The sequence below is a fragment of the Dromaius novaehollandiae genome, chromosome 3, assembly GCF_036370855.1.
Source record: "Dromaius novaehollandiae isolate bDroNov1 chromosome 3, bDroNov1.hap1, whole genome shotgun sequence".
NCBI lineage: Eukaryota > Metazoa > Chordata > Aves > Casuariiformes > Dromaiidae > Dromaius > Dromaius novaehollandiae.
In genome coordinates, this window is record NC_088100.1 from 92,365,876 (window position 1) to 92,392,637 (window position 26,762).

General features: G+C 40.0%; 1 protein-coding gene and 1 long non-coding RNA gene across 5 annotated transcripts in view; both read left to right on the forward strand.

The window, feature by feature from the left end:
* LTBP1 (latent transforming growth factor beta binding protein 1) overlaps nt 1-26,762 on the forward strand; it is a 209,614-nt gene that overhangs the window by 10,075 nt on the left and 172,777 nt on the right. For all 4 annotated transcript variants that reach the window (XM_064509469.1, XM_064509470.1, XM_064509472.1 and 1 more), the window contains exon 3: nt 7,237-7,525. In XM_064509469.1, coding sequence (XP_064365539.1) covers nt 7,237-7,525 — 289 coding nt within the window. The remainder of the gene's footprint in view (nt 1-7,236; nt 7,526-26,762) is intronic.
* LOC135327912 (uncharacterized) lies at nt 13,296-14,086 on the forward strand. The gene is made up of 3 exons (XR_010388506.1): nt 13,296-13,679; nt 13,765-13,884; nt 13,970-14,086. It is a non-coding gene; the product is annotated as an uncharacterized LOC135327912 (long non-coding RNA).

Consider the following 26,762-nt stretch of genomic DNA (forward strand, 5'->3'; position numbering starts at 1 on the left):
GCACTGTTGGAATACATGTAATTCTGCTTTCACATACTTAAAATGTCTCCCAGATTGTGCAGTCTAGCTTAATATTATGCTTATACTATATAAGCTCTAGTAAACACAGCATTAATGAAAATATTGTGTGTTATATTCCTGTGACTGATGAAATAATGCGTTGCTTTGATTAATTTAGTCTTTTGAAGTATTTGAGTATAGTTGCCGTTCATTTCTGATATCTCTTAACATTTGGAGATAATTCCACAAAGATACATAGAAAGTAATCTTAATAAAGTATCTTATGTTGTCATTAGGTTAGGAGAAAAACTCTGATTTTTGTTTAAAATGAATTGTGTGGCAAAGGCATTGTTTTTTTTGTTTCTCCTCTTTATTGGAGGTCATGTTTACACAGTCATCCATGTCAATGTAGGAATGCATCAGATGTTTTGAAATGGACCAGTTAAGAATTCCAACAGTGGCGTATGCTTATATTTGAAGTATATTTAGACAAAGAATTCTCTTAGTCCATCTAGTTGTGATAAGAACAAGGTTCCTGTGTAGGAAGATACAGATGACCATAATATTTCCTCCATCAGTAGCGCAGAGTTCATGCAGGCTTTCTGGAGATAATGCCGTTTCTTCCGATTACGTAAATAACTTCAACTCTTTTGTAGAATGGTCTTGCGACATGGCTCTTATGCTCATGGTCACAAATTCCTTTCCCTCAAAGTCAGTGACTTTAGAATTGTTAGTTATGCTTCCTGTAAAATTCAACTTTTGAAAACTCTTTGGAGAGGGATACTCAGATGGAGAACTAGATTTCCCCAAAAACCTGAAAGCTAACTGGAGGAACATTAAGAGCTCAGTATCTGATGTATCTAGTCTCCAGTGTGGCATCCTCATTCCTGATTTATATTATGCTTACAAAGAGTTGAAAGATTCAGAATTAAAAAAAAGTAAGAGTAAGTGTTTAGCTGATCAGTAGGGTAATTTGGAGAACAGGAAACTATTATAAACTTTGCCCTTCTTCAGGATGGGAGCAGCATATTCAGATTTCTCTGGGGGAAATTGTGAAGGACGCCTCTTTCCACTCAAAATCCACAGCTTGGAGCGCTCTCCCGAGAAAGTAGGTCTTTTACGGCCTTTCTTTTGGAATCAGTGGGACTTCACCACTGTCTTTACACTGCAGGAGTTAAAGGTGCCTTTGTTTTGCAGCCTTGTGGTTAGGGTGCTTGCTCAGCCAAGACGTGCTTAGGTTTAGTTTCCTTGTGTGCTTGAGGAATAGAAATCTTGAAATAATCAAATAAGAAAGACAGTATTTACTGTGCCTTTAACAGCCTATTCCCATGTTACATGTAAAGGAACTTTAAATTGTTGCTCTAAGTGCAGGTATGTTCGTGTTGCAGTGTTGGTTTTTTCTCTTCCCAGAAACTTGATATGTGCATCATTTCTTGACAGTTTTATGCTGGAAGCTGAAACAATCTCATACTTGCATTTAACCCTGCTTTCAGTGGCTATTTCAGTGGTATTTTATTACTTGTCCTATAGCATGTATTTTGTCTGACAAGATTTACATGCCTCCTGTAAGAGAAGATAGTAAAAACACGTCGACTTGGGTAGTAATAAAAGATGAGCCATATTCATTAGCCCCATGGTGTTTGGTATACACTGTTCCAATGTGTGTGGTGATGAAGTCTGTTGGAAGTCGGTGCATTCTGTTTAAATTGATGCTTGGCTATGTGTAGTTAAGAAAAAAATTAATGTTTGAACAGAAAGAAAGAGTCTAGTGGATGGGCTTTCTAGAAATAACACAAAACACACACACACTTAATTGAAATCACTCTATCGAAGTATTAAAAATTCAAGAATGACACAAATATTTCTGTGGATGTTTAAATGCTAACCAACAGCAGTTGCTTGATAAAGGAGATCCCTAAAGGTGGAGCTGAGGAGAAAAGGTTAGATGTGTAGGAAACTTTCAGGACCATTTACTTTTTTCTTTTCTTTTCTTTTCTTTTTTTTTTAAAAAAACTGTGAATTTATTATTGAAAAGTAAGTTTTTTTGTGAATTGTATCACTAGATCATTTGGAGAATTGACAGGAAATAACTTCCACATGACTTCCAAAGTAAATATGGTACCATGGGTTAATTACTCCCTCTTTGCCCACATATGTATCTCTTAGCATTTGAACCTGCCACCAGCTTTTTATATTTGGTCTTCTTAAGACAGAAGAGATGATGTCCTGTTTACTTTTCTATGCTACTTACAAGTTTGCAGGCTTCTGCCATACTTCCAAGTTTTCTGTACTAAAAAGTTCTAGCTTACTTGATCATTACTTATGTGAAAGCTGTTTCACACCTTTGATCATCCTACTTGCCTTTCTCTGAACCTTTCCTGGGTTCTACTGCCAGGAAATTCTTTTTGAGATGAGGAGACCAAAATGGTACCCTGTACTACAGGTGTGAGTGAACTGTGAATATATAGAGGGGCATAATACTGTTCTATGTTATTCTTTATTCCTTTTCTAGTCATCCCAAGCACTTGACTTGCTCATTTCATTTTCATTTCAATTTTGATTGAGTAATGAGCTGATGTTTTGACGGAGAGTTGTAATGGTCTGTTTGAAGACCATCAATTTAATGTGAGGTTAGAACATCTTTCCTTGAGTGTGCTCCCTTTGCATTTATCTACGCTGAACATCTGCCATTTTATTGCCTAATTGCTTGAGGTGTAAAGTCTTTCTGCAGTTTTTCAGTTTACCTGTATCCTCGCTAACTTTAACAGCATCCTGCCTGATAAATGTAGTTACAACTCATAATTTCGACTTCATTTATTTTTGCATAGCCAACTTTGTAATGGGGAAGACCTGGAAAACTTCTGTCCAATTAGAGACAGTCAGGACACTGTGTTTTTTGAGGGGCAGTTTCTAAATGGGCTCTGGGACTATGTCTCGAATTCAAGTTTTGCTCTTGCTCTTATGGACTCTCTGGGGGCTAATGAAATGTAATGATGTATTAAAGACAATTATGAAATGTAGTGATGGATAAAAGCTTTGTTGTTCAGAGAAATATGAGAGCACATAATAGAAGAGGCTCTGCCTGCATCTTCCCGATTACATTATAAAAATAAAATTAGAGATGCAGGTGGACAGAATGAATATATTGCAACTATGAGAGGAAGCTGAGCAGTGTGAAATGAGCTGGTTAAGCAACAGCAGCAAGTTAGTCACTGTTGCGGATTTTGTGTGCTTGCGCGTTTGAGTTGGTCACAGTAGGAAACTTTGGGATTTAGAAGAGGGTATCTTTGCAGGTGTGTTCCCCCTCTCTCCCCCCCCAAAAGTTCTTGATACATATCTAAAAGGTTTTTTTAACATGTGTACAATGCACAATGTTATGTGCAAAGTTTAACACGTACTACTCTTCTGAAACTGTTTTTGGTAACTTCCTGGTTATTAGAAAAGTTCCCTGTGCAAGTCTATTCTAGAAGAACTGCCATAGGGATAACTTAAAGCAGTCATTATGAGTCATTTTTTAACTTCAATGATTGTTATCACTGTCATATTGTTAACTTCAGTGTTGTGCTTAGCCAGGAACTGCTAATTAGTGCTATCTTCAAATGAAAAAAGGAAAAACTCAGTCATTATATCTGTGGAGAGCCATTTGCTGCTACATCGATATGCATGTGCTGGTTGACCAGTCAGCGCTTGCACTGCATAAGTCACTTTGACGTAGTACAGAAGGAGAAGTCTGTTGTCCGTGGCTGTGACATGACAGGGAAACAGGACTTGCCACAGTGGGAGATGAGAAAGCGAAGGCCTTCTTCTCAAGATTCTTCCTAATTCTGCTCCTTAGGGAACAACTTGCTTGATTTTTGATAGATACCAATTGTATGATCTTAACAAAACAAAACCAACCCCAAAGAACCCCATTTCCATTCATGCAATTATACTTGTCTTATGGGAAGTGGGGGGAGGTCTTTTTTTTAATCTCTGGCCTACTGACATCGGTACTTAATCTGTCTAGCCTCTCTGCACAGTGAGAGAGATAGTAAGATGCCTTCCAAAGGGGGCAGATAACCTTTCAGTTCAGCTGCTGCTCTGATTTGCCTTCTTTAAAGATCCCTTTTCACTGAGTATATAAGAAGCCTATGGTGATCCACTTCCTTGATTAGGTGCCTCAAGTTAGATCCTAAGAGTAGCTGCTCTACAATGATTTCTGTCAGACAGACGAGATGTGTATAAAAAAGAAAAGTAACCCTCTTCATTTCAAGGTAAGTGCAGAACTGAGCAGCTGCCATGGGAGGTCATGAAATCTCCATTCTTGGCCGCTTTCAAGACTCAGCTAGACAGAGCCATGTCAATGTGATCTAGTGTTAACAGTAGTCCTGCTTTCAGGGGCATGTTTGGGTTGGAGACCTCCAGATGTGCCTTCCAACAAAGATTTCTATGGTTGCAAGATCAAGTTGTACAACCGTGCTCTAAATGGAAGACTAACACAAAGCCTATCTTCTACTTAACATGCTTGAATCATAAGTTAGCCTTCATAGAATACCGATTTGGAGTTAGTTGTATTCCTTTCTCTTACGCTTTGACTTAATTATACTTTTATTGTGCATGGCTTTTATTCCTTGCCACAAGGTGTTTTAGATGTTGAGAGCTAGCATAGATTCAAAAAGCAATTCAGCAAACTCTGGGAAGAAAAGTCTGCTGAGGGTTATTAAACTTGAAAACAGCACTGTTGCTCAGGAAATTGCCAAGCCTCTAATTGCCGAAGGCTGTTACAATAGAAATTTGCATTGCTTCTCATGCTGTTCTTATGCCCTTCCTTAAGCGTCCACCATTGGTTAATAACGGAGGACAACAGGGATAAGTGGACCTTTGATCTGTCCTAGTACTGCTAGTCTAATTACTTGCCTCTTTGCCAAGTTTCACTTTTGAATCCACAGTCCTGACCACCTTGAATTCAATAGTACCAAGCCCATTTCTGTTAACACGAGTGTATCAGCCCACTTTTCATTTTTCAACTTAATACTTCCAGACTCCAGATTTTGGAAGCTTAGCTTTGTGGAAAATAATGGTGTTTGAATTAGATGTGCCATTATTGTTGTCTTCAAACAAAATAATTAGGTAATACATTTGGCACATTGCAGCTGTCTTGAACATTTTTAAAAATAAACTGCTGTCTTATGTCAATTAAAAAAAGTTCATTTTAATTCTTTCCTACAAATGTAATCTTGTATCTTATTTTGTGATTTACTATTACACAATGTTAATGAAGAGCTTCAATTAAAGGATGGATTGTTGTGAAGATCTAATGGATCAGTTTTTCACTGCTGTCACTAATCACAGAAGACAGTTTGTCTCAAATCTCTTCCATAACACGTTTGTTGGACATGCTAACGCTTGTTTTGTTATATGGCCAGATGTTAGAGTAATGCAGTTTGTCCTGTGAAGCTTCATATGTTTTGTATATAAATTAGAGAAACTCTTCGGGTTTACATTGCTGTCAGTACAGTAAGAATCTTGAAAAGTCTGCTTGGGTGAAAAAAGATAACTATATTTAAAAGCAGGTTCTATTTTCAGCTGCTAGTTTTAAATTCACTGTAACCTTATTAGCTTCATTTTAGTAAGTGAAAACTTAAGTTTTCTTAAGCTTTTGAAGCACAGCTTTGATTCTTAACCACATGAGCAAAGACTTGCAGTTTTCTCTGTATTGTCTTATGTGCATGTATGAATTATTAGTTCACTTGACTTTTGAGAGTTCAGACATTGGTGTCATAGCAGGCTGGATACATTGTTATATTGACTTACCTTTTTTGGGTGGACTTGTTAGCATAATTTTGTGGGGTTTTTGTGTGTGTTTTTTTTTTTTTTGTTTTGTTTTAAGTAACCTTTTAAAAGTCTGGAATTTATAGATGCATGTTCATAAACTTAAAAGAATGTCTGTGTTCAAAACATTTCTTGATGTTGCAAAAAATAGTACTTCAAGGATGCCTGATTTTTACAGAAACTTTTTATGTCATTTTTTTCTAAAGTGCCTGTCTCCAAACTGTTTCACTGGAATCTCTGCACAATTTCTACAGGTTTTAATCTTGTTAGAATGAGGACTGGGTCACTGTTATGGCCATGTTTTAATTCAAGTTGTATTTTACTGTTAAATTAGATCTTCTGAATAAAGGAAGTCATTTGTTTTGCCATCTTTGTATTAGTTTAACGTTCTTTAAATACAATAGCATTGTAATATTAAGCACCCAAAGTAAATTCTCAGATAAAGCATAGCTTTGCAGTGCTATGTATACATCATGATTAAAAACTTCATATGATCAGAAACTACTCTTTTTTTTTTTTTTTTATGGGACTTGTTTTTCTTCTAGAGCTCACTCAGAATGGAATCGATCCTATCTTTAACTAGACCTACAAATTGGATGTTGAGTCTAGACTAATTGTTCAAAGTTCCTCTGTAGTCAGAGAGCGCAACACAAGCAGAGTGTAATTAATCCTGTTCAAAGTCAGATACCTGAAAGAGGTGGGATGACTTGTCTTATCCCTCCTCACTGATGATACAAGGTATCAAGGTATAGAAACTAGTCCAGGATATCACAGACATCTATACTGTTTCTTCAAAGAATGCAACTCCTAGGTGTAGTTATGTCTTGGTAGGAATGGTTTATGCATCTCCTTTTTTATGTTATTACAGTGGTGATGCTGGAGGGAATTTCATCTCTGCTTTAGAGAAGGAGAGGTTGAATTGCTTTGTGCGTCTTGGCATCATTTTGGTCATCCCTACTGTAATGATTTCCTCTAGGTTCCTACAGGGGATTTGTGATTTTAAATAGTCATAGAATTAATCTAAGCCTTGGACTAGTAGTAAAATTGTACATTCTGCATGACCTTGTTTCATCAGTGTGCAATTTGGGTGTTAAAGTGTAGGGAAGGAGGAAGCAGGGAAGGGCTGTGGAAAAGGCTACTTACAGGAAGCTATAAAATAATGCTGCTTTTATTGACTTATTCATTTCCTGTTTTTAGCTCACCAGCATTTTCCTTCTCTAAGGTGTAAAATGTTGTGCATGCATTATATAGGAAAGCAGTAAAAACTCTACCAACTTATATACCATCTTTTGTGCAGCTTAGTAATGTTGCCCTCTCCCACTCCAGTTAAAATTAGCAATTAACATCTGTTGTATTATGGGGAGGGTTTGTGGTTTCCATCCTGCTTTGTTTCACAGGTACTTTCTATTAAATGTCTTTTCTTAGCTAACTGTGCACCACCGTGCCAAAATGGAGGGATGTGCCTGCGACCTCAGCTTTGTGTGTGTAAACCGGGAACGAAAGGTAATTCCTGTGAGGATACAGTCATGCAAGACACATCTTCCACTGGAGGCCGGAGCCCTGTGGTTCCCCCATGGCCCATACCCCAGCAGGCTGCCCAGCAGACCTTCTCCCAGAAGGTACAGGTCCCATCGAAGGTTGGCCCGATGACTCAGCTGGCGTTCACCATCAAGCAGAAGCCTCCTGTTGGGTTACCTCAGCAAATGCAACCACCGTAAGTATTTTCTTTGCTTTCAAAGAGGTCCAAAATATTAGATTTATAAAATATTGTTCCTTGCAGGTGTTCTCAAACAACAATTGGAAACTGGAAGTTTACACGGATTTTTTTAAGAGCATTTTTGTTTTAACTCTCAGACTTAAGTGGCTTTCTTGATTTACATTACTTATGAAACAGATCTCCTCACGTGGGGAGACTATCCTGTAATGTCAGTCAGCTTTACTTTCCTTGTAGAATGACAGCGCTCTACTAATTTCAGAGGAGTTATTCTTTGCTTACGCTGACTTCTTGAGTTTAACCGTGAACAAAGTCTGATATGAACTTTCAGCACCCCATGTAAATGAGGAGAGTAAGATTTGGCTCTTGTATTGTTTTCTGGTTTCTCTTTTCCATTTGCAATATATTTTCTCTTTTGCAAATGTTTATGGTTTCACAGCAATGGATACCTCTGCTTGCTTGCATTTGAGGTTCAGGACTATATCTGCTTGTCACAGAGAGCAAAGAAACACCCCTATTGTTGAAGACCTCTTTCTTTTTTCCTTTTCTTCCTTTCTTTTTTTTTCCCCTGCCTCTTCAGTGGTTGGTAGTTTAGACAGACTTTTTGACATCAGTTTCCTTAGTTTAAATACTTCAAAATAGTCTGAAATTTCTATAACTGTAATGTTGGTTTGTATTAATGTGTCAGACCTTAGCTGGTTTCAGGGTGGCATTTGATTTGGGAGATACAAGGGGGTGGAGATCAGGTTGAATGGGGACAGTTTTAGGTGTCTGCAGCAACTAATGTGCTTCCAATGTCAAATGAAGTCGGTGACAAAAGGTGCTCCTCCCCTGTAACAGGTATTGCTTTTGGATAGCTGTAAGCAGAGTGCAGTCTGCCTAGCACTTCTAGCCTGGAGAGCGAGAAAATCAGAACTTGGAAATAAGCTGTGTTTTCCCATGCCCAGAACTACAAGAAATAAAGTTGGAAGGGCAGTTTGTGATTACGGGAGACTGCACCTGAGTAGTTGATAGGTTTCTAACAGCAAAGTATATTGGGCTTCCCCTCTCCAAAGCTTCTTTTGAGAAGAGAGATCACTAGGCACTGCTAATGACATTCAGTGTGGTAAAAGATGTTCAGGTGTGGTTATGTTTGTATTAGGCTCTCTCCTCCTAAACCTTTCCAATTCTTTTGCCTGGTATTCTGGTTCATCTAACTGTGCAGCCACAAGCCAAACCAGGTTAACGCAAGTCTTACGTAATAGGAAGAGGGACTTACCTGGGTTCCCTTGCAGTTGTTAATCCTAAGTCAGTGTGTTCCTTGAGAAATGTAGAAGGGGGGCAGAGTGGTCTTTATGGACAAGTTCATCCACAGTCCTGAAGGACAGAGAAGAGAAATTGCCACCCAATTCTAGTATTTTGTAGCTCTCTGAGCCCAGTTCATTCCTGTCAGTGAAGCAGGGTTATTGGAGTGACTGATGTGAGGGGGGAAATTACCAGTAAAATCGGCAGACTTTTCTCTGTTTTCCCCCCCACAACTGCCTCAGGCCAGCAGGACTGATAATACTCAGCACCTGGCTTCTCTGCTTAGCCCTACAAAGTGCGATATAGCAAATCAGTACAGAAAAGGTCAGATAATTCCTGTGATATCAGTAGTGATTTCTGTAGGGTGTGGAATGTGTCTTCCCCTTCCTCCATTCTGCCAGATATTCTCATGCTTCCTTTTCTGAGAAAGGCCAGTTGTCCAACTGGATAGTAAAAAATACTTTTAAAAGTTCTTCTGTTCTTGCCTGAAGGAATCTGTCCTCTTCCAAGAACTGGTGACAGGCAGGGCAAAACCTGACCTGGAACACCTAAGTAAGATCCTACAGGAGGCTTGTCTCTCAAGCACTTCTTTTTTACCATCCTCTGACAATTCTTGTTTTGCATGTCAATGCAACTTTTCCAACTTTAGTGATTGAGATGTGTTCTTACATGTCATCTTATAGGATCACGGTAGCAATATTATCATGACATAGTTGCTGTGGTATAGCAGTGAAGCAAGAAATGCACTTATTTTTTCCCAGAGTTTTGGGGGAGGGGAACAGGGTGCTGGAGAGAGAGATTAATTTCCTGAAATAGCTTGGATTTAGAACACGCACAGGCACGTAGCGCCAGCAAAGTTTGTCATAGCCCTGGGCTGAGGATGGATACTATCAGGTAGAAGGTCTCATCTTGGAAGAATGTTAGCAAAAGATGGAGATGGTTGTAATTGAAAACAAGTGGTGTGTGTCTCAGAAACAAAAATCCGCTGCATATTGGAACCTCTTGGGAATTCTGATCTCAATAACAGACACGCTTGTGGTCCTGGATTTCTGTGATAGCTCTCTAGTAACTCTGAGTGTCTCCACGTCTCCCTTGCTTGTTGGCAACAGTATAGCTCCAACAGCTTGATTTTCTGCATTGCCAGCTTTGGAGAGAAAATAGAGAGCAGAAAAAAAAAATATATATATATATCTATATATATATCTATATATATATATTTTGAAAGGAAAACTTCCGATATAGTTTTGGAAATGGATACCAGAAAGAGCACAGCATTCATCAGCTGGAGCTCAGTAATACACTGGTGTCTCACAGCACTGCCCCTTGAGGGAGTAGCAGCCTCTTTTAGGAAGCAATTATTGACATAACTTGAAAGTTTGCTCTTGTGCTGGACAGACTAGAGTTTCACTGCCCATCAAAGGAGAGATGAACGTGCAGACTTTGTGAAAGAATTGGGCTTATCAACATGTCCCATGCACCTAGAAATATTTCCTAGGTTCCTCCAAAACTGTATTCCTGGATCATTTGATCTAGTCCTGTGCTTTACAGGCAAGCATACAATCTGATAACTTTCATGAATCTGATCAACTTGTATCTTAAATGTTTTTTTCTGATCAACTTGTATCTTAAATGTTTTTTTCCCCTCCTGTTGGGGAACCTCCCCTCCTGGAAGTATTCCTTCCATTAGCTCCCCAGTTACTACTAGTTGAATAAAGACATAGATGAGGTAAGTATGAACCTAGGTAAAAAACTGACTGAGAGAAGAATTGGGCACACACTGTTTTAACTCAGTTGAAGTGAGCAATGTGGAACAGTTGTAACTGAAAATGAAATTCATTCTTTCTTGCTTTGGTTTGTCAAAAGATACTGACTTTGTGCAGTTCAAACCTCTTGGCTGAGCTCTACTACTGCTGTTTTAGTTATTTCATTTCATGTCCTGTGTACTAGTTCTTTTTTATATCTTTGGCTGTATGTAGTTTGTGGGGTTTTTTTGTTTGTTTTTTTTTAGAACAGGTGGTTCTGAGATTGGTTTACATGACTGTTGCCCAGGTAATAGTCCAAAAAAAGATTAGAGGAATGCTGTCTTTGTTTTCTGAAGGTTAATGCCTGGTGTAGAATAAATATTTCTGGAGGACGTCCATTTTCATTACTATTGTGGCAGTTCCTTTTACTAAAGGTTTACAGGAAAAAATTCTGCTCCCTACCCAGAAGGGCACTGCACTTAAACTTAGTCTAGAGGTCTGTTAAAAATATTTCATAGAAGCTGTTTTTGACAGAAGATTGGACTTCTGGTCTCTGCTTTTTACCTCCCCCTCACCCACACACCACCACGCGCATACAGAAATGGAAAGTGTTTTTTAGAAAGCAGTGACTTTGGCAGGGGTGCATGTGTGTTAGAATCTGAGAAAAATTTAGATTGGAAGTGACCTCTGACGGTAATCTGGCTCCGCCCCGTGCTTAAAGCAGGGTCAGCTAGAACAGGTCGCTCAGTAGTTTATGCAGATGAGCTTTGAGTATTTCCAAGGTTGTAAGGGTGGCAATCCCACAACACTTTGGGGCTCCTGTTGCAGTGTTTGACCATCCTCAGGGTAAAAAAGAAATTTCCTTTTCTCGTTGGAATCCACCTTTGGATTATTGTCCTTTGACCTTTTGCTGTATGCCTCTGGAAAGTCTGGCTCTGTCTTCTCCATATGCTTTTAAGAGGTAGTCATAGATTGCAGTAAGATCCCTTTGAACTGCCTTTTTTTGGAGCTGAAAAAACTCATCTCCCTCTCTCTCTGCTTGTAAGTTGCATGTTCCAGCTGCTGACCATCTTGGTGGCCCTCTGCTGGGCTCAGTCCACTACGTTAGTGTGTTTCCTCACTTGGGGAGCCCATAACTGAACATGGTGCTTGAGAGGTGGTCTCACAAGTGCCAAATAGAGGGGAATAATCGGTCCTTTGACCTGTGCCTTTGCTGCAGGGACATGCTGCTGACTCATGTTCAGCTTGTCCATGAGGATCCTTGTCTGCAGATGTACTTTCCAGATCCTTTCCTGCAGAGCTGCTTTCCAGCCATTTGAGCACCAAACTGGTACTGTTGCACAAGGTTGTTTTATCTGAGATACAGGGCTTTACATTGGCCTTTGAACTTTGTGAGCCCATTTCTCCAGCCTGTCAAAGTCCCTCTGCTCTCCAGTGTAACAACTACTCCCCGAAATTGGTATTTTCTGCCTTCTTGCTGAGACTGCAAGTTGTCCCATTGTCTGGGCCATTAATAAAGATATTGAACAATATAGGTCTTGGTGTCAATCTCTAAGGAAAACAGCGAGTAGCCTGCTTAACCTCCTGAGAATTGGATTTTCTATCACTGATCACCATCCTTTAAGCCTGGCAGTCCAGCCAGTTTTTCACCCATTTTATAATTCACTTTTCCAATTCATATTTCACAATTTTTTCTGCAAGGGGACTATAGGACACTGTGTCAAAGGCCTTGCTAAAGTCAGGTTAAAAACACTCATCACCTTCCTCATCCCCTGAGCCAGTCATCTCGTCATAGAAGGCAAAAATTAAAAAAACAAAAACAACAAAAACCCTTCAACTTTAATCCAAGTTAAAACTAGAATGTCTGTGATGACTTCTTAAAGTTGTAGTTCAGTTGTTTTCATTCTCTGTTGGTGAGATTATATCTCTACTCAAAGCCAGGAACTTATATAATAAAATGCCTCCCTCCCTCAGGAAAAGAGACTATCTTGTCTGTTGGGATACACAGCAGAGCTGGAGCTGGAAGCAACTGAACTATAACTCCAGTGATAACATCTTGCACTATCTTGCAAAATGAAAAATTTTAGTTTTAGCAAAATATTGCATATTAATATTCTTAAATCAGACTTTTTTTCTTTTTCCAGTGCAACTCAGCATATATGGCCAGTTATCCATACTGCTATGTAAGAACACATTCCTTTTGAGAATGTCATTGTAGCCTTTCCTCCCACAATACCAGCAAATTGAATACGCTCCACAAGGTAGACTCAACTTCTTAATTAACTTGTCATCAAGTTATTTTCTTTGAGTGGTACTGGAATATGTTCATGCTAACATCTGTTAGTAAAAGCAAAATATAGACATAACAATGTAGATGTACTCCATGTGTGTAGAAATCATTGCCTCTGCTTTTCAGGAAAGTAAACTGCTTCTAAATCTGTACTGATGCTTTAGTTGAAAACAGGACTCTAAGCCACCATTGCAAACCATAGTGTTTTCCAAGGTATTTTTTTCTAGCTCAGATGAACTGTGCCTGGCCATTTAGTGCTTGTATGAGGAAGTATAGCAATTATGTCCAACTTTTATGATGAATTTTCAATGTTACTTATCACTGTCTTGCTTATTGATATGTGGTCTTCCAGCCCTGCCTTTCTAGGGTAGCTTGAGAATAGTGACAAATAGCAGTACATTTCATGTTTGTCTACGCCTATCTTCACTCTTGACCCTCAGATTCCCTCTACCTCTTCAGCCCTGTGACGGTATCAAATACTGGGGCTATAGAAGATGCAGGCATTTAAATCATTACTGATTTCTGGTTACTTTGCCTTCTAGCAGCAACCAATAAAGATCTATAAGATGTGAGAACTCTAATGATTGCTTTTACTCGAAGAGCTTTTCTGATGGCAAAAGTTTGCAAAGTATTAAGAAAACTAGACAAGGCAAGAAAAGAGGATCTAACCAAATATTTAACTGCATTGAGGAGCTGTTTCAAAAGAGCATCAAAGGAGATCTGATTACTTTGTAACTTGGAGGTACAGAGAAACCACTCTTTCTGATTCGTTTTATTTGAAAGCATAACAATTTATTTCTGGACAATGGAACAAAATAACGATTTTATTCATGCAGAGGTAAGTCTAGAGTTGGATAACTTCTTAAATTGATACTTAATGTAAACCTGCAAGGATATTGAAAGTTAAAAATCTCTATTTTGAGAATACAGATCATGAAACATGTGGAAAAAATAATACCTGCCTGCTAAAATATTCAGGTGCTCTGATTGACACTACTGAAAACCCTGAGGTGAAGGCTGATGTCAAAAGCTCCAAAGATTAGGTAACCAATTTAAAATGCTTGAGATCCCCATCTTTGTGTCACAAGTAGAATGGCTTAATCTCTGGAGATGTCTGTCTCTTTGCAGAGGAAGCCAACATGTCTGTCTAACTGTCTATGGAAAACAAAATCCAAGACAATGAAGGACTTTCAGGACGCAGTGGAGGGGAAACATGCGATGACCTGTTTTGTATTATCTGGGAAATCTGAAGAGCAAACTTGTTAAAATGCAGCATAGAATTCAGTTTAAAACTTTTAGAACTTTGTGAATGCCTCTTTATAGTACTAAAAGAAATTCTCATGTCTCTTACTGTGTATCATAGTCTCTGTGTGTTTGAAATGCAAAAAAGATCTTATCTGCCATTTCTTTTCTCTGTATTCATGGCAGTAGGGTCAACTAAAACCTATCTTTTTGTTAATATGGTGATTAATGAAGTGGAAAACGAATCTGAATGGCTGCTTCTCTGGAGATTAGAGCCAGTCATACTTTTCCATAGCCTGATTTTCCTGTTTGTTTTGTATAATCATCCTGGTTTCTGAAGTGAGATGAAAGCACAAAGAAAGGGTGAACAGGGAATGCACTACTCAAGAATGAAGAGTAAACACGACAGATCCCTCAAAAATAGGACATGTGACAAGAAAGTAAGCCAGCAGTTCTATAAGGAAGTCTGGGTTTTGCCCCTGTAAAGATCAGTAAATAAAAACTTGGTAAAGGAACAAAGTTTAATAGGAGATGGCTCCATTAGGAGATGTAAATAGCAAGGGGAGCAAATTAGGTGCTGTTCACGATTGTAGATTTATTTGTACCCCACAGACTTATTCAGAAGACTGGGGGCTATGGAGGAGATAACTGGAGAGTGCTGCCTTTTCCCCAGAAGTTTTGACTTGTCATGGGCATTGCTGCCCAGAGAGTGAAAAGTCAAAAGCTGCATCGTGACCAAGTAGCTGCTATTTGTTCTCAGATCCTGGCCTCCCTTCTGTTGAGTGCTGCTGATAGAAGCTGTCAATACTGGTAGGCAGCTAAGGCTGAGTAAGTCTCCAGTTTATGGTGTAATATCTGACCATGGTTAGCAGTGGGTTTATACGTAGCTTAATCACAAATGCACTGCCTATTTGGCAGACTCAAGATCAGTGCATGCTAACTTGCTGTTGTTCAGAGAGAGAAGAAAGGTGTGGAGCTGCATCATATAAAATGTGTGAAAATAAAGGATTTTTATTCTGCCAAGCCTGGTATGTGCTATACATCAACAGAGATGTTCTAGTCATAATGAAGAACAATTCTCAATGTTAATGAGTAGAAAGCAAAATTATCTCTGAACCCACAAAAGGAAGGACAGTTCCTGGTGATGAAGGCAAAATTGAAAGTAGCTACCTACCACAGTGCACATGAGGAAAAAGGCTGTACCTCAGCTACTGGCTGAGTACGTGCATAATGGAAAAGGAAAGGTAGGTTCTCCAATTGTAAGGTGAATAAATAATTAGAAGTGATTTACAGAATGTTTGTTAATAGTGGAAAGCATTTTCTTTGTCAGCAGCAGAACTGCATCTTGATTGGGGTTTCACTTCCCCCCCCCGCCCCGGCCCAAGGCAGCTGAAGTGTTCCTTCCTGCCCCCCAGCCCGAGACTCTGGCAGGCTAAAAGTAGCTGTCAGGCTTTCAAAACAAATTGCATACTAAAACCAAAAACTATCCTGACAGAGGTTATGAAAGTGTGGCTAAGGAAGTTACATGACTAATATGATTCGTATGTTGTTTTGACGAGCAATGAGACAGTATCATTGCTAGTATCCTTGCACTGTATTCTAGGACAAGCCATAAAGTGATCTTTCCACAGGAGTGTCAGATGCCATCCTGAGGCTGCAGGCAGCCAGTAATATGCAACATCTAGTAGTCTACCAGTCCAGTTCTGGATGGAAGGAGATTATTCTAAGGTTCTGCGTTGTCAAATCTCACATGAAATTCACTTGTCATAAATGGTCCCGCAGTCCTACTGTTTGAGTTCTTAAGGAAAGTATCTTTCTCTTGTCCCACATATTCTGTGGGAACTACAAAAAGAAATGAGAGTTGGATGCTTTGCTGGTTCTTTGCCTCCTTTGTTCTGTTAACATACCGTGCTTTTTACAAGAGGTTTTTACCTATGTCAAAACCAAACTCTACTTACCTGCAGTGTGGAGACCTTTGAGGCAATCAAATACGTTGTCTTACACTGCTAAGAAAATAAGTAAAAGTTTCCGCAGTAGAGCAGCCTAGGCTGCCCGGTACCAGAGGCACACAAATCTAAGGAGACTTGTCAATCTGATCAAATCCAGGTTGTCACGTGGGGAGGGATAGTTCTGATGCTCTCTTTGAGCATGGAAGGCTTCAGCATTGTCTTTAAGAAACTTCAGCTGGAATTTCTTGTTTCAGTTTGTTCCCATTGCCCCTTGTCCTGGCGTGGGACACCACTGAGAAGAGTCTGACTGGGTCGTCTTTGCTCTCTCCCATCAGATATTTATAAACATTAATCAGATCTCCCCTGAGCCTTCACCTCTCCAGTCTAAACAGTCCTAGCGCTCTCAGCCTCTCCTCATATGAGAGGTACTGCAGTTCCTTCATCACCTTTGTGGCCCTTTGCTTGACTCACTCCAGTAAATTCATGTCTGTCTTGTACTGGGGAGCCTGGAATTGGATGCAGCACTCCAGGTGTGGCCTCACTAGGGCTGAGCAGAGGGGAAGGGTCACCTCCCTTGACCTGCTGGCAATGCTGCCTAATGCAGCCCAGCATACTGTTGGTGGTCTTTGCCCGAGGGCATGTTGTTGACTTGCATTCAACTTGTTTTTCACCAGGACCCCCAGGTCCTTCTCTGCAAAGCTCTTCTCCAACTGGTCATCCCCCAGCCTGTATTGGTGCCTGGGGTTATTCCTCCCCAGGAGCAAGACTCTGCACTTCTCTGTGTTGAGCTTCATGAGGTTCTTCTCTGCCCATTTCTCCAGCCTGTCAAGGTCCCTCTGAATGACAGCATAGCCCTCTGGTGTATCAGCCACTGCTCCCAGTTTTGTGTTGTCTGTGAGCTTGCTGAGGGTGCATTTGGTCCCACCATCCAGGTCATTAATGAAGAGGTTAAACAGTGCTGGTCCCAGTATCAACCCCTGGAGAACATAGCTAGTGCCACTCATTGCAATCCTCTGAGCCCGGAAGGTCAGCCAGTTTTAAGTCTACCTCACTGCCCACTTATCTAGCCTGTACTTCATCAGCATGTCTGTGAGGACAGGAGATGATGTTAAAAGCTCTACTAAAGTCAAGGCAGACAGCATCCACTGCTCTCCCTTCATCCACGAAGTCAGTCATCTCATCACAGAAGGTTATCAGATTCGCCAAGCACAATTTTTCGCTTTGCAAATCCATGCTGGCTACTCCCAGTCGCCTTCCTGTCTTTTGCATGTCTGCAAATAGTATCCAGGACTAGTTGCTCCAGCATGTTTCCAGGGATCAAGGTGAGGCTGATCAGCCTGTAGTTCCCTGGATCCTCCTGCTTGCCCTTCTGGAAGATAGGGGTGACACTTGCTTTCTTCCAGTCCTCAGGCACCTCCCCCAGTTGCCATGACCTTCAAAGGATAATTGAGAGTGGCCTTGCAAAGATATTGGCCAGCTCCCTTTGCACTTGTCAGAATTCCCGTTAGGGTCCATAGACTTTGCTATGTCCAGTTTAAGTGTTCCCTAACCTGATCCTTCTCCCCTGAGGGTAAGTCTTCATGGCTACAGACTTCCCCTCTGGTCTCAGGAGCTTGGAGTTCCTGAAGGCTGGTCTTACCAGTAAAGACCATGGCAAAGAAGGCATTAATACCTCTGCCTTTTCTGTATTCTCTGTCACCAGGGCCCTGCCCCATTTAGCAGAGGGCCCACATTTTTCCTAGCCTTCCTTTTGCTACTTATGTACTTACAGAAGCTTTCCTTGTTGCCTTTCACATCTCTTGACAGTTTGAACTCCAGGTGGAATTTAGCTCTCCTAACCCCATCCCTGCATGCTCAGACAGTGTCTCTATATTTCTCTTGGGTTACTTGTCAGTGCTTCCACCTCTTCTATGCTTCCTTTTTTTTTATCAGAGTTCAGTCAGCAGCTCCTTGTTCATCCTCGCAAGCCTCCTGCTGACTTTGCTTGATTTTGTGCTCATTGAGATGGACTGTTTTTGAGCTTGGAGAAGGTGATCCTTGAATATCAACCAGTTTTCTTAGACTGCCCTGGAGGAAAAAGATGTCTTCTATGGAATTCTTCCAAGCAGGTCCCTGAACAGACCAAAGTCTGCTCTGTGGTCCTGCTTTTTGCCCTGCTCCCTCCTCATAGAATCATGAACTCCACCATCTCCTGGGCACTGCAGGACGTTCACATCCCTGACCAGATCTTCCTTTTTCAGGTGTGAGATCCAGCAGAGCGCCTTGTTTCCTTGGCTCCTCAATCACCTGTGTTAGGAAGTTGTTATCAGTGGACTCCAGAAACCTCCTAGATTGCTTGTGCCCTGGCGTGCTGTCCCTCCAGCCAATAGCAGGGTGGCTGAAGTATACTGTGAGGACTAGGGCCTGTGAACATGAAGCTTTTTCCAATTGTCTGAAGAAGGTTTTGTCTGTTTCTTCTTTCTGATCAGGTGGTCTATAGCAGAAACCCACTGCAATGTCACCTGTGTTGGGCTGCCTGCTAATTCTGACCCATAAGCTCTTGGCTGACCCCTCACCCATCCCCAGGCAGAGCTCCATGCATCCCTGCTGCTCTCTCACATGAAGGGCAACTCCCCCTCCTCGCCTTCCTGGCGTGTCCTTCCTAAAGAGCCTGTATCCATCCATTGCAGCACTCTCGTCCTGTGAACTATCCCACCACACATCCGTAATCCCAGTGAGACTGTAGCTCATCACCATGTTGTAGAAAGTCTTTCTAAGCATTTGGAACATTTACTTTAAAAAAAGGTTGCTGTATTAGCTGTATTATTGTTCATGATACCAAAACAATTATGCAACAATTTTATACTTGGCTGAGACTTCTTACCCACTCAGATAAAAGTAGTGGTAGGTTTGTTCCTCAAAGTGAACTACTGTGCAAAGACTGATGGGAAGTGGCTGAAATGAAAACAACATTTGGAGTAGCAGTTTTGTTTGGAGCATGTATAGCTTGAAACTAATGGGAATCATTTTCATGTGTTTCCCCTTCTATAGAGCTGTGGGAATAGATTTCAGGAGTTAGATTTGGAGCAAATGTCTAGTGTCAAAATACATTTGTACCTTTATCTTTTGAAGGAAGAATAACAATGTGGGAATAGGATTTCTTGCTGGTTTCTGGTATGGAAATATGATTTAACAATATTCTGTCCTAAGAAAAATCTGGCTTTTTTGTAAGTGTTATAACGATCAATGAACTGAGGGCTTATGTCCTCTGTTTTGGGGATATTGAACTTGGAGAAATGATTTAGTAGGCTTGCAAATATGTCCACCTTTGGTCTTTGTATCTTGCTTAATATTTGATCTTCAGCTCTTAAAAATAAAATTAGCTGCTGGTAAGAGCTGATTTGTCTGTCTTAGATATAAGTATAGATTTAGGAGATGCCTTATACTTCCAGCCCTTCTTGAATTCATTTTTAATACCCTTATTAAATAAATTACAACACACAAGGATCATCTCTTCATGGGGTTAACTTAATTTTAGCATTTTGCTAGTATAGCAGATAACTAGATGGTTCAAGAATCTTCATTCACAGAATGTTGTGGGCAGTCCTTAGACAAAGGCAGGTATATTGTTCAGGACGGAGCATGTCTGATTAATTACATGTACCTCATTGACTCCTCATCTATGAATAGCCTGTTCTGCTCATGATTTAGGATCCTCAAGAAACATATACTTCATCTATAATAAACTTATTTTCTTCTTCAGTGCTAGAGTCTGAATACTTTTTTTCAGTAAGAAGCAGACTTTTTCCTACTGACAAGCAATTTCTACTTTACCTAAGCTCCATAAAGCAGACATAATTTGTCATGCTTCCTTGTACTTTGAGAAATTCCTCACAGAACTCTGAAGTGTTGTTTTACACATTTAAGTCATCGTCGGTATAACCACTATCAAGAGGGTTTATTCCTCATGTCTTCTTATTTTGAAGTTTGGTTGTCACAGTCCATCAGTGTGTGTGATCAGAGACAGTTTTCTGTATGACGGTGTTTAAGAAACGAGTCTAGATTGTGAAGAATGCTAGACAGTTGGAGAAAGTGGAGTCTTCTACTGGTATTGTTCAAATGTTGACTGAGGCTTTATTACCAGTCGGTATTCTGTTGGAAGACTCTGCAGCAAATCCTTGTCAACCTCTCTAACAAATTTTCCCTTAGCCGATCATAGGGCCTTAAGGAGAGACAGAGAGGTGCTGGAGGAACAGAAAACAGACTGTTGGCTAATTTGATGTCTCTAGGCATCAAATAGTATTTGATGACATATGTAGACATCAGATAGGTCCGTAGTATTTTATGTGAACATATGTCTTCTAGTGTGCTCAGAAGCACACAGCTGAGTCCTGGCTATTTGACTTTAAGGGGTTAAGCAATTGCTTACACTAACCAAAGGACCTACTGTTATTCAGAAAGGACTCTTCACACGTGGTGTTTTAAGAGAATGATTACAGACTAATAGCTCACCAAATCGTAGTAATTATTGAAGAGATTTTCTCTGTGCATGAAAACAAAAAGCATCGTTTCTTCCATTCAGACATGGAACTATCAGGCCAAAGGAAATATCAGCAATAAATCTGCCTTCGTTATAGCTCAGTTTTATTACTAGTGTAATCTATAGTTTTAAAAATACCTGCTTCAGAGGTGTGTCCAGAAAAAAAAATCTATTCTGATAGGCTTGATACCTATTTTGATAATTTTTTGATTTTTTTAAAGTGCTCTTTATACCATAAACTTACTTTTCAACATCATCCAGCTGCGGAAAGACTCTGTTAGAGCCCATAAAACCATTGGATCATATTAAAAGGAATTTGTTGTCAGTTTGGATGCTGTCATAAACAATGCTTCAGGCTTGTCAGCGTTTTTATCAGCAGATTAAAATCAGTTTAAAGAAAAATAGTGGTTTGGGATATTCTATGCAGTGTCTTAACTTTTTTTTTTTTTTTTGACAAAGATGCAGTTCTGTATGTGCTGTTTCAGGGAAATGAGTTTCAAAAGCAAAAAAATTACTAAAAAAGAAAGATAGACAATGCTAGTACTTACTGTTATGCCGTTGGGCAGTAGGTGGCAAGCTTTGCTTTTTCTTCTACTTAAGGTTTATTTTCATACTTTAGAATGCCAGAATTTTGAAAAGAGTGGTTTGAATTCACTGGAATATGTCACTTATTGGCAGTACATTTTTTGATCCATCTATTTTGTTCATTGTGTATGATCATCTTTGTATTGAATGCTGAAATGAACCCTCTCTTCCTCAAATGGCAGATGGACGCAAGTCTGTACGTGTGAGCTCTGTTGTATTCTCTTATGGCTTCAGAAGAAAGATTACTAATAAGATAATACACGAAATAAATTAAAAACAAATTAGTTGCAGTCATAGGCAACTCCAGATAGTTTTCTTTATAGGATTTTCCTGTTCAACTTTTGTTACAGAGCAGAAAGTCTCAAGCTGGAGGAGGGGAGGGAACGCCCTCTTTTAACACAATGTTTTCCTAAAATGTGACTTATGTTTCTGTGACTAATATCTGAGAAGGAAGAATAACTGAATGTGCATGTGTGTTTCTTTTTGTTGGTGGTGGCTTCTTAGCGTGAACATAAACTGCTTGTCTGGTATAATTCTCCTCTCAAACACAGCCTGCTTTGCTAGTATGTGGGGTCAGGCTTGGGGGCAGTAAAACAACAGAAATGTGCCTAGCTAAAACTGAGGGTGTGCAGAGGAGAAAATGCTTGAGTGCTTGTGTATTGGTACTTTCTGTTGTCAGTAGCTGTTTATACCCCTCCATTCTCAGACTTCTTGCCTAGAAAAAAAATGAGCTGACATCCGATGAATATCAGCCCGATGTATGTTTGTACCAAAGGTATACAGGGCACATCACCTCTCCTACAGTGCAGTTCTGCTCAGCCATTACTTGGCAAGTCTGATCCTCTGCTGTCCTCCAGAACATATCTTTACCTGTTAGCCAAGTTAATTCTTCGCTGAATTTCCCTCATACTGAGTTAGAGTTCCTCTTGCTTTGCTGGTTGAAGTTTTTAAAAAGTTTGTCTTAGATTAAAACAATTAACACCCCTCTCATTTGTTCTCACTCTCTCCTACACGCTTTATAATAAAGAAAGGTCAGCTGTCTTGCATCTTTTTAACCCCCCCCAACTTAATAGTTAAGCATATTAAGATGGATTGTCATTTAATTATGTCATCCTAGAAATTATAATCAATAATTAAAGTATTATTTTCTTACTATGGCAGGGCATCCTGCACCAGGGCACAGGGAAGAACCGAGTTGTTCTTACCATGTTCTGATTTGTCTCCTTATATATACAGGCTATATCTGAGTTTATATTTTCCCTGTTGAATTTTTGTGTCCTCACGCTGTTCCTAATGAAGGTCAGAAGTGTTTTGGTACTAGTAATGCAGTGCTGAGTAGTTAGTTGAAGGCATGGTTTCCTTAATTGCTACAGCAGCACTAGGCAATACATGAAGGATCTTTGGCATTGACTTAGTAGTGAGCTGACACCAAAGTGTTCTGAGACCATTCTGATACTACAGCTATTCTCACTTGTGCAGTCTTTGGTAGTGCTGTTGATGTATGTGTGCTAGAACAAAAACTGGTTCAAAGGTAGTTACTCATCTCTTTGTGCTGCCAGGCACTGAGTCAGCCCTCAAGAACACATCCACTCATCATTCTAGGGGAATGTAGTCATAGGGCTGCAGGAGCTTAAATCACTGGTAGTTGAAATAACTCATGCCCATCGGCATTGGGATCACTTGTGTTGGTGAAGAACATGGTGATTGTGTCAGTTTGTGTGTGGGGGGAGGGGTTGTTGTTTGTTTTTGATGACAACAATATTGTCGTCTTAGTCCTGGTGTTCTTTTTTAACCATGCATTAGCATGGTTGCAATGCTTCTGGCTCTGCAGAGTGGGAATGCTTATAAAGGTAACTCTACAAGTCCACATTGTAATCTTCAGCCTCTGCATCTGATTCTTTCTTCTTGGTTCTCCTATTACTGGAGCAAGAAGACAGACACTGTTGTTCAGCTTGTTGAGTTCAGGAATCCGACTCCAGTGAAGCAAAATCTCTTGCAGCACTTCTCATTTAAATGCCTTTGGTGGTTTTAGGTCTGGAGGCCATAAGCTAATAGATAATTTGTAATTACCCATGTTGGACAAAATATTCTTGTTAATTAGGTTGTAACAGGCTGTGGTCTGAAGCAGACTATCAGACTGTGACCTTTACTTAAGTGTGGCATGACAGATAGGCAAATATGAATTTGTTATGAAAAAGACTTCAGGCAAGCCAACTGATGGATTATGTTAGTTCACAGTGATCAATGGTATGAGAACTGTGCAGATTGTTATGACAAACTGCCTTGAGGACAGGCTTTGTCTTTTTGGTGGACAAAGGCTAGTCTGTTGCTACCACCTGTTTGTAAGTCCTTTTGAATATGAACATTTCTGATCTACCACACCAGTTGTGGTGATGGTTGAAATCTTTCTGGCTGCAAGTATCCAGTTTCCTTATATTGAGGTTTCAGCAGAGAGTCCTATTTGATGGAGTGGTGTTAGAAGGTGTCTAGCCAGGTGAAGCACTGTGCATTTGTAGTCAGCTCTCAGCAGTACATTGGCCTCTATCCACCAAAAAACCAAAGATGTCCTGGAAAGAATTTTGAAAATACAGAGTATTACCACTGTACCACCACAAAAGACTCATGAGGTTCAACTGCACAATCCTGCTCTTTATTTTAGCAGTGTTCCTGAGAGGATGCAGTCTACCTGTGTGGGAGCAACATCTCAGTTTATCCACAACTGAGCTATCATCCAGTGAAGTGAAGGTCTTACAAATAGGTATTAGAGGATGTTCAGTGTTCTCATCAATATCTTTAACAGGTAAAGAATTCTCAGAAATAGAATCTCATTTTGATACAGAGAGTTAAATTCTAGGGAGTGAACTGCAATCTTGAGTCAGCCAGAGCTTATTCCAGCAGAGCAGGAAGCTAATCTGTGTGTGATGGTGACAACCTGTTGGTTTATGGCTTTATGTGACCACATAATACCACTTGCCAGAGTAAAACTTTGGTGCAAGGAGAAGCTGGTTGATGTTAGAGTAATAGAGGGGAAATTGCTTTCTGTCTACTGTTGCACAGTTTGCTGCACTTTTCTCATCTGTAGTGTGGTAGAAGGAGCCATCAAATGTCTTTCCCCTGTGTCATTCAGCCATGACTCAGTTGGATTATGAGGCCAGTACAGACAACCTTCATGACAACCAGAGACAAGACAGCTTGAGTCAAAGATCTGCATCATCTCCCAAGAGCTCACTGATTCGCAGAGCACCTCTCCAGTCTCTGTGTATGGATTGTAAGAAATGATAACAAAAACATGTCCCACATCAATGGTAAGGCAAATAAAACCTGTCCAATGCCCCTTTTTACACAGTGAATGAAAATTACTGTATCCTTCTGTATTGGTTTCTTTTGTACCCAGAGTACTACATAGTACACAGATAGAATCTTGCTCAACATGTAGAACTTCTGGATGAAAATTACCTGGTCTAATGACTTCTTAGTGTTGACCGTCTCTTTGTTCTGTGACTTTCTGTCTGTGCTTCAATATGAAACAAATTCTGCAAGTTCCCCTTAAAGAAAGGGTCTGGCCTAGAAATCTTTCTAAAGTTCTTTCTTGATGAACATGGATGGGAAGAATTAATTGAGATTTGCTTCTTTGGTCTTATCTTCTGTGTGCGCTCCTTTAATATTTGGGTTGCTTATGGGTCTACAGAGTTTTGGTCAGGCTTTCCGCTCATTAACTTTTTTTTAACTAGCTTCCATTTTATGCTCATTCTTCTTTTTTGAAACTGTGAACTGTTATAGTGAATCTTTTGACTTTTGTTCTCCCTTCAAGGATGTTAACCCTAAGCATTTTGTGCTCACTGTTGCAGCATCTCTTCAGTGGTAGCATTTGAATCAGATCCTATACACAGGTTAGGCCAAACCAAGATTTTGTTCTCTTCTCGGGGTCACTGGCTAGCTGACCTGTGAAAATGTTAATTGCTTGTAAAAATTTAGTTTTACTGTTGTGCTCCTGCTTGGGGGTAATGGAAATTTCCTGTTACTATAATTTACTGTCCTAGTAGCTTCAGTGAAATGGTAGCTGTCACCATGTTAGGTGGCTAGTATTATAGTCTTAATGCTGTGTTTCCTGTACTTCGGATGGAAACTGTAGTCCACAGAGATTCTGTGTTAGCAGGTGATATGGTTAGTTTGCTGATCTAATTTGAGACACTGATCTTTGAGAAGTAGCATCACTCCTCCACCAGATAGTCTGTCCTGTCTTTTTCATATCCAGGATATTCCACTGTTTCCTCTCTTCCTCTTTCCCCCTACCATTGCTTTCCTTTCTCAAGTTCCTAATATGCTTATACAGAGCTGGACATTCTAGTTTCTCCATTGTATTTCTTGGATTTTTAATGTTTAACGTAGAAGTATGCATATCTCTCTGTTTTGATTTTCTGCTCTACAATTTAAGAAGCATTCTGTTTGTTCCAGGTGTTCCTCACTGTTACCTGTCCAGCTTCAGCTTCATTCCTTGCTTGAGAACACTGACTTTACTCGAAGTGTGGTTGCCTCATTCAGAACTGTAAGCTTTCTTTCCCAGTCTTCAGTTTAAAAATTCTCCTAGGATCTTCATGATAAGTGCCATCAAGCTGATTCCATTAATCTTTAAATGAAGTCTATCTCCTTTGTAAAGCTTTCTTCATTCCAGTTTCTGATAAATCTGAAGTCCCCTGTGTCTGTACCATTTTCTGAGCCATGCACTGAAAATGGTCTACCTCTCTGGCTCTTCGTTTTTGCATACTATTAGGCAAAAGTTCTGAGTTTTAGAGACGAGACAAATGTGCTCTCATTTGCTGCTTCAGCCATCACCTCTGGACCGCAGTATCTGAGTCTAGAATCCTTTTAGCTTCAAGTACTTTTTGAGTGTCACTGCCTGTGGAAGAACAAAGGTAGGATTACTTACCTTTCTTTGTATGGGTTTTGCACTGAGAGATCTTTTCCTAGACCATTTCAGTGTTTTTAAAGCCTTTATACACTTCTGGAACATGTAGCGATCAGATGTAAACCTTGTACAATTGATGATAAATGCTCTGATCTTAATGACTTCTGATATGGATTCTGTTCTGGATTCTGCATGGTTGTAGAATTGATGCCGCTATCAAATTGATTAATAATTGCTGTGTGTGGTTTTCTTTATTTCTTTTTCTTTTCTTTTTCTTTCTTTTTTTTTTTTTTTGAATATCTTTTGGGTGATCTTTTATCACTGCAATAGCTCTCATGTCTCTCTTGCTTCCTGCACTAGAACCTTGAAGCTCTAAAGTGGAGGACAACTGTTGGTCACCACAATCCCAGCTGTGCCTCCTTACTGTTTTGAACAGCTTTTGTTGTTGTTATATAATGTCTGTTTGGAAATTCCAGCTGCTGCACACATGCAGATTCTTAATAAGAAGCCACCCACCTCCCTTTTTTGCTATTGCAAAGGCTTTTCACTGCAGAATATGTTTTGCATCCTGAAGTATTTCCCTTCTGCTACACCCTAGAGGGCTATATCTATCTTTTTTGTGTGTGTGTGGACTATTTAGGAATCCAGTGAATTCCAAAATCGGGTTGTCTTTTGATCTGCCCCTAGAAGTGAGATTAGAAAGAGACGGAACCCACAGCC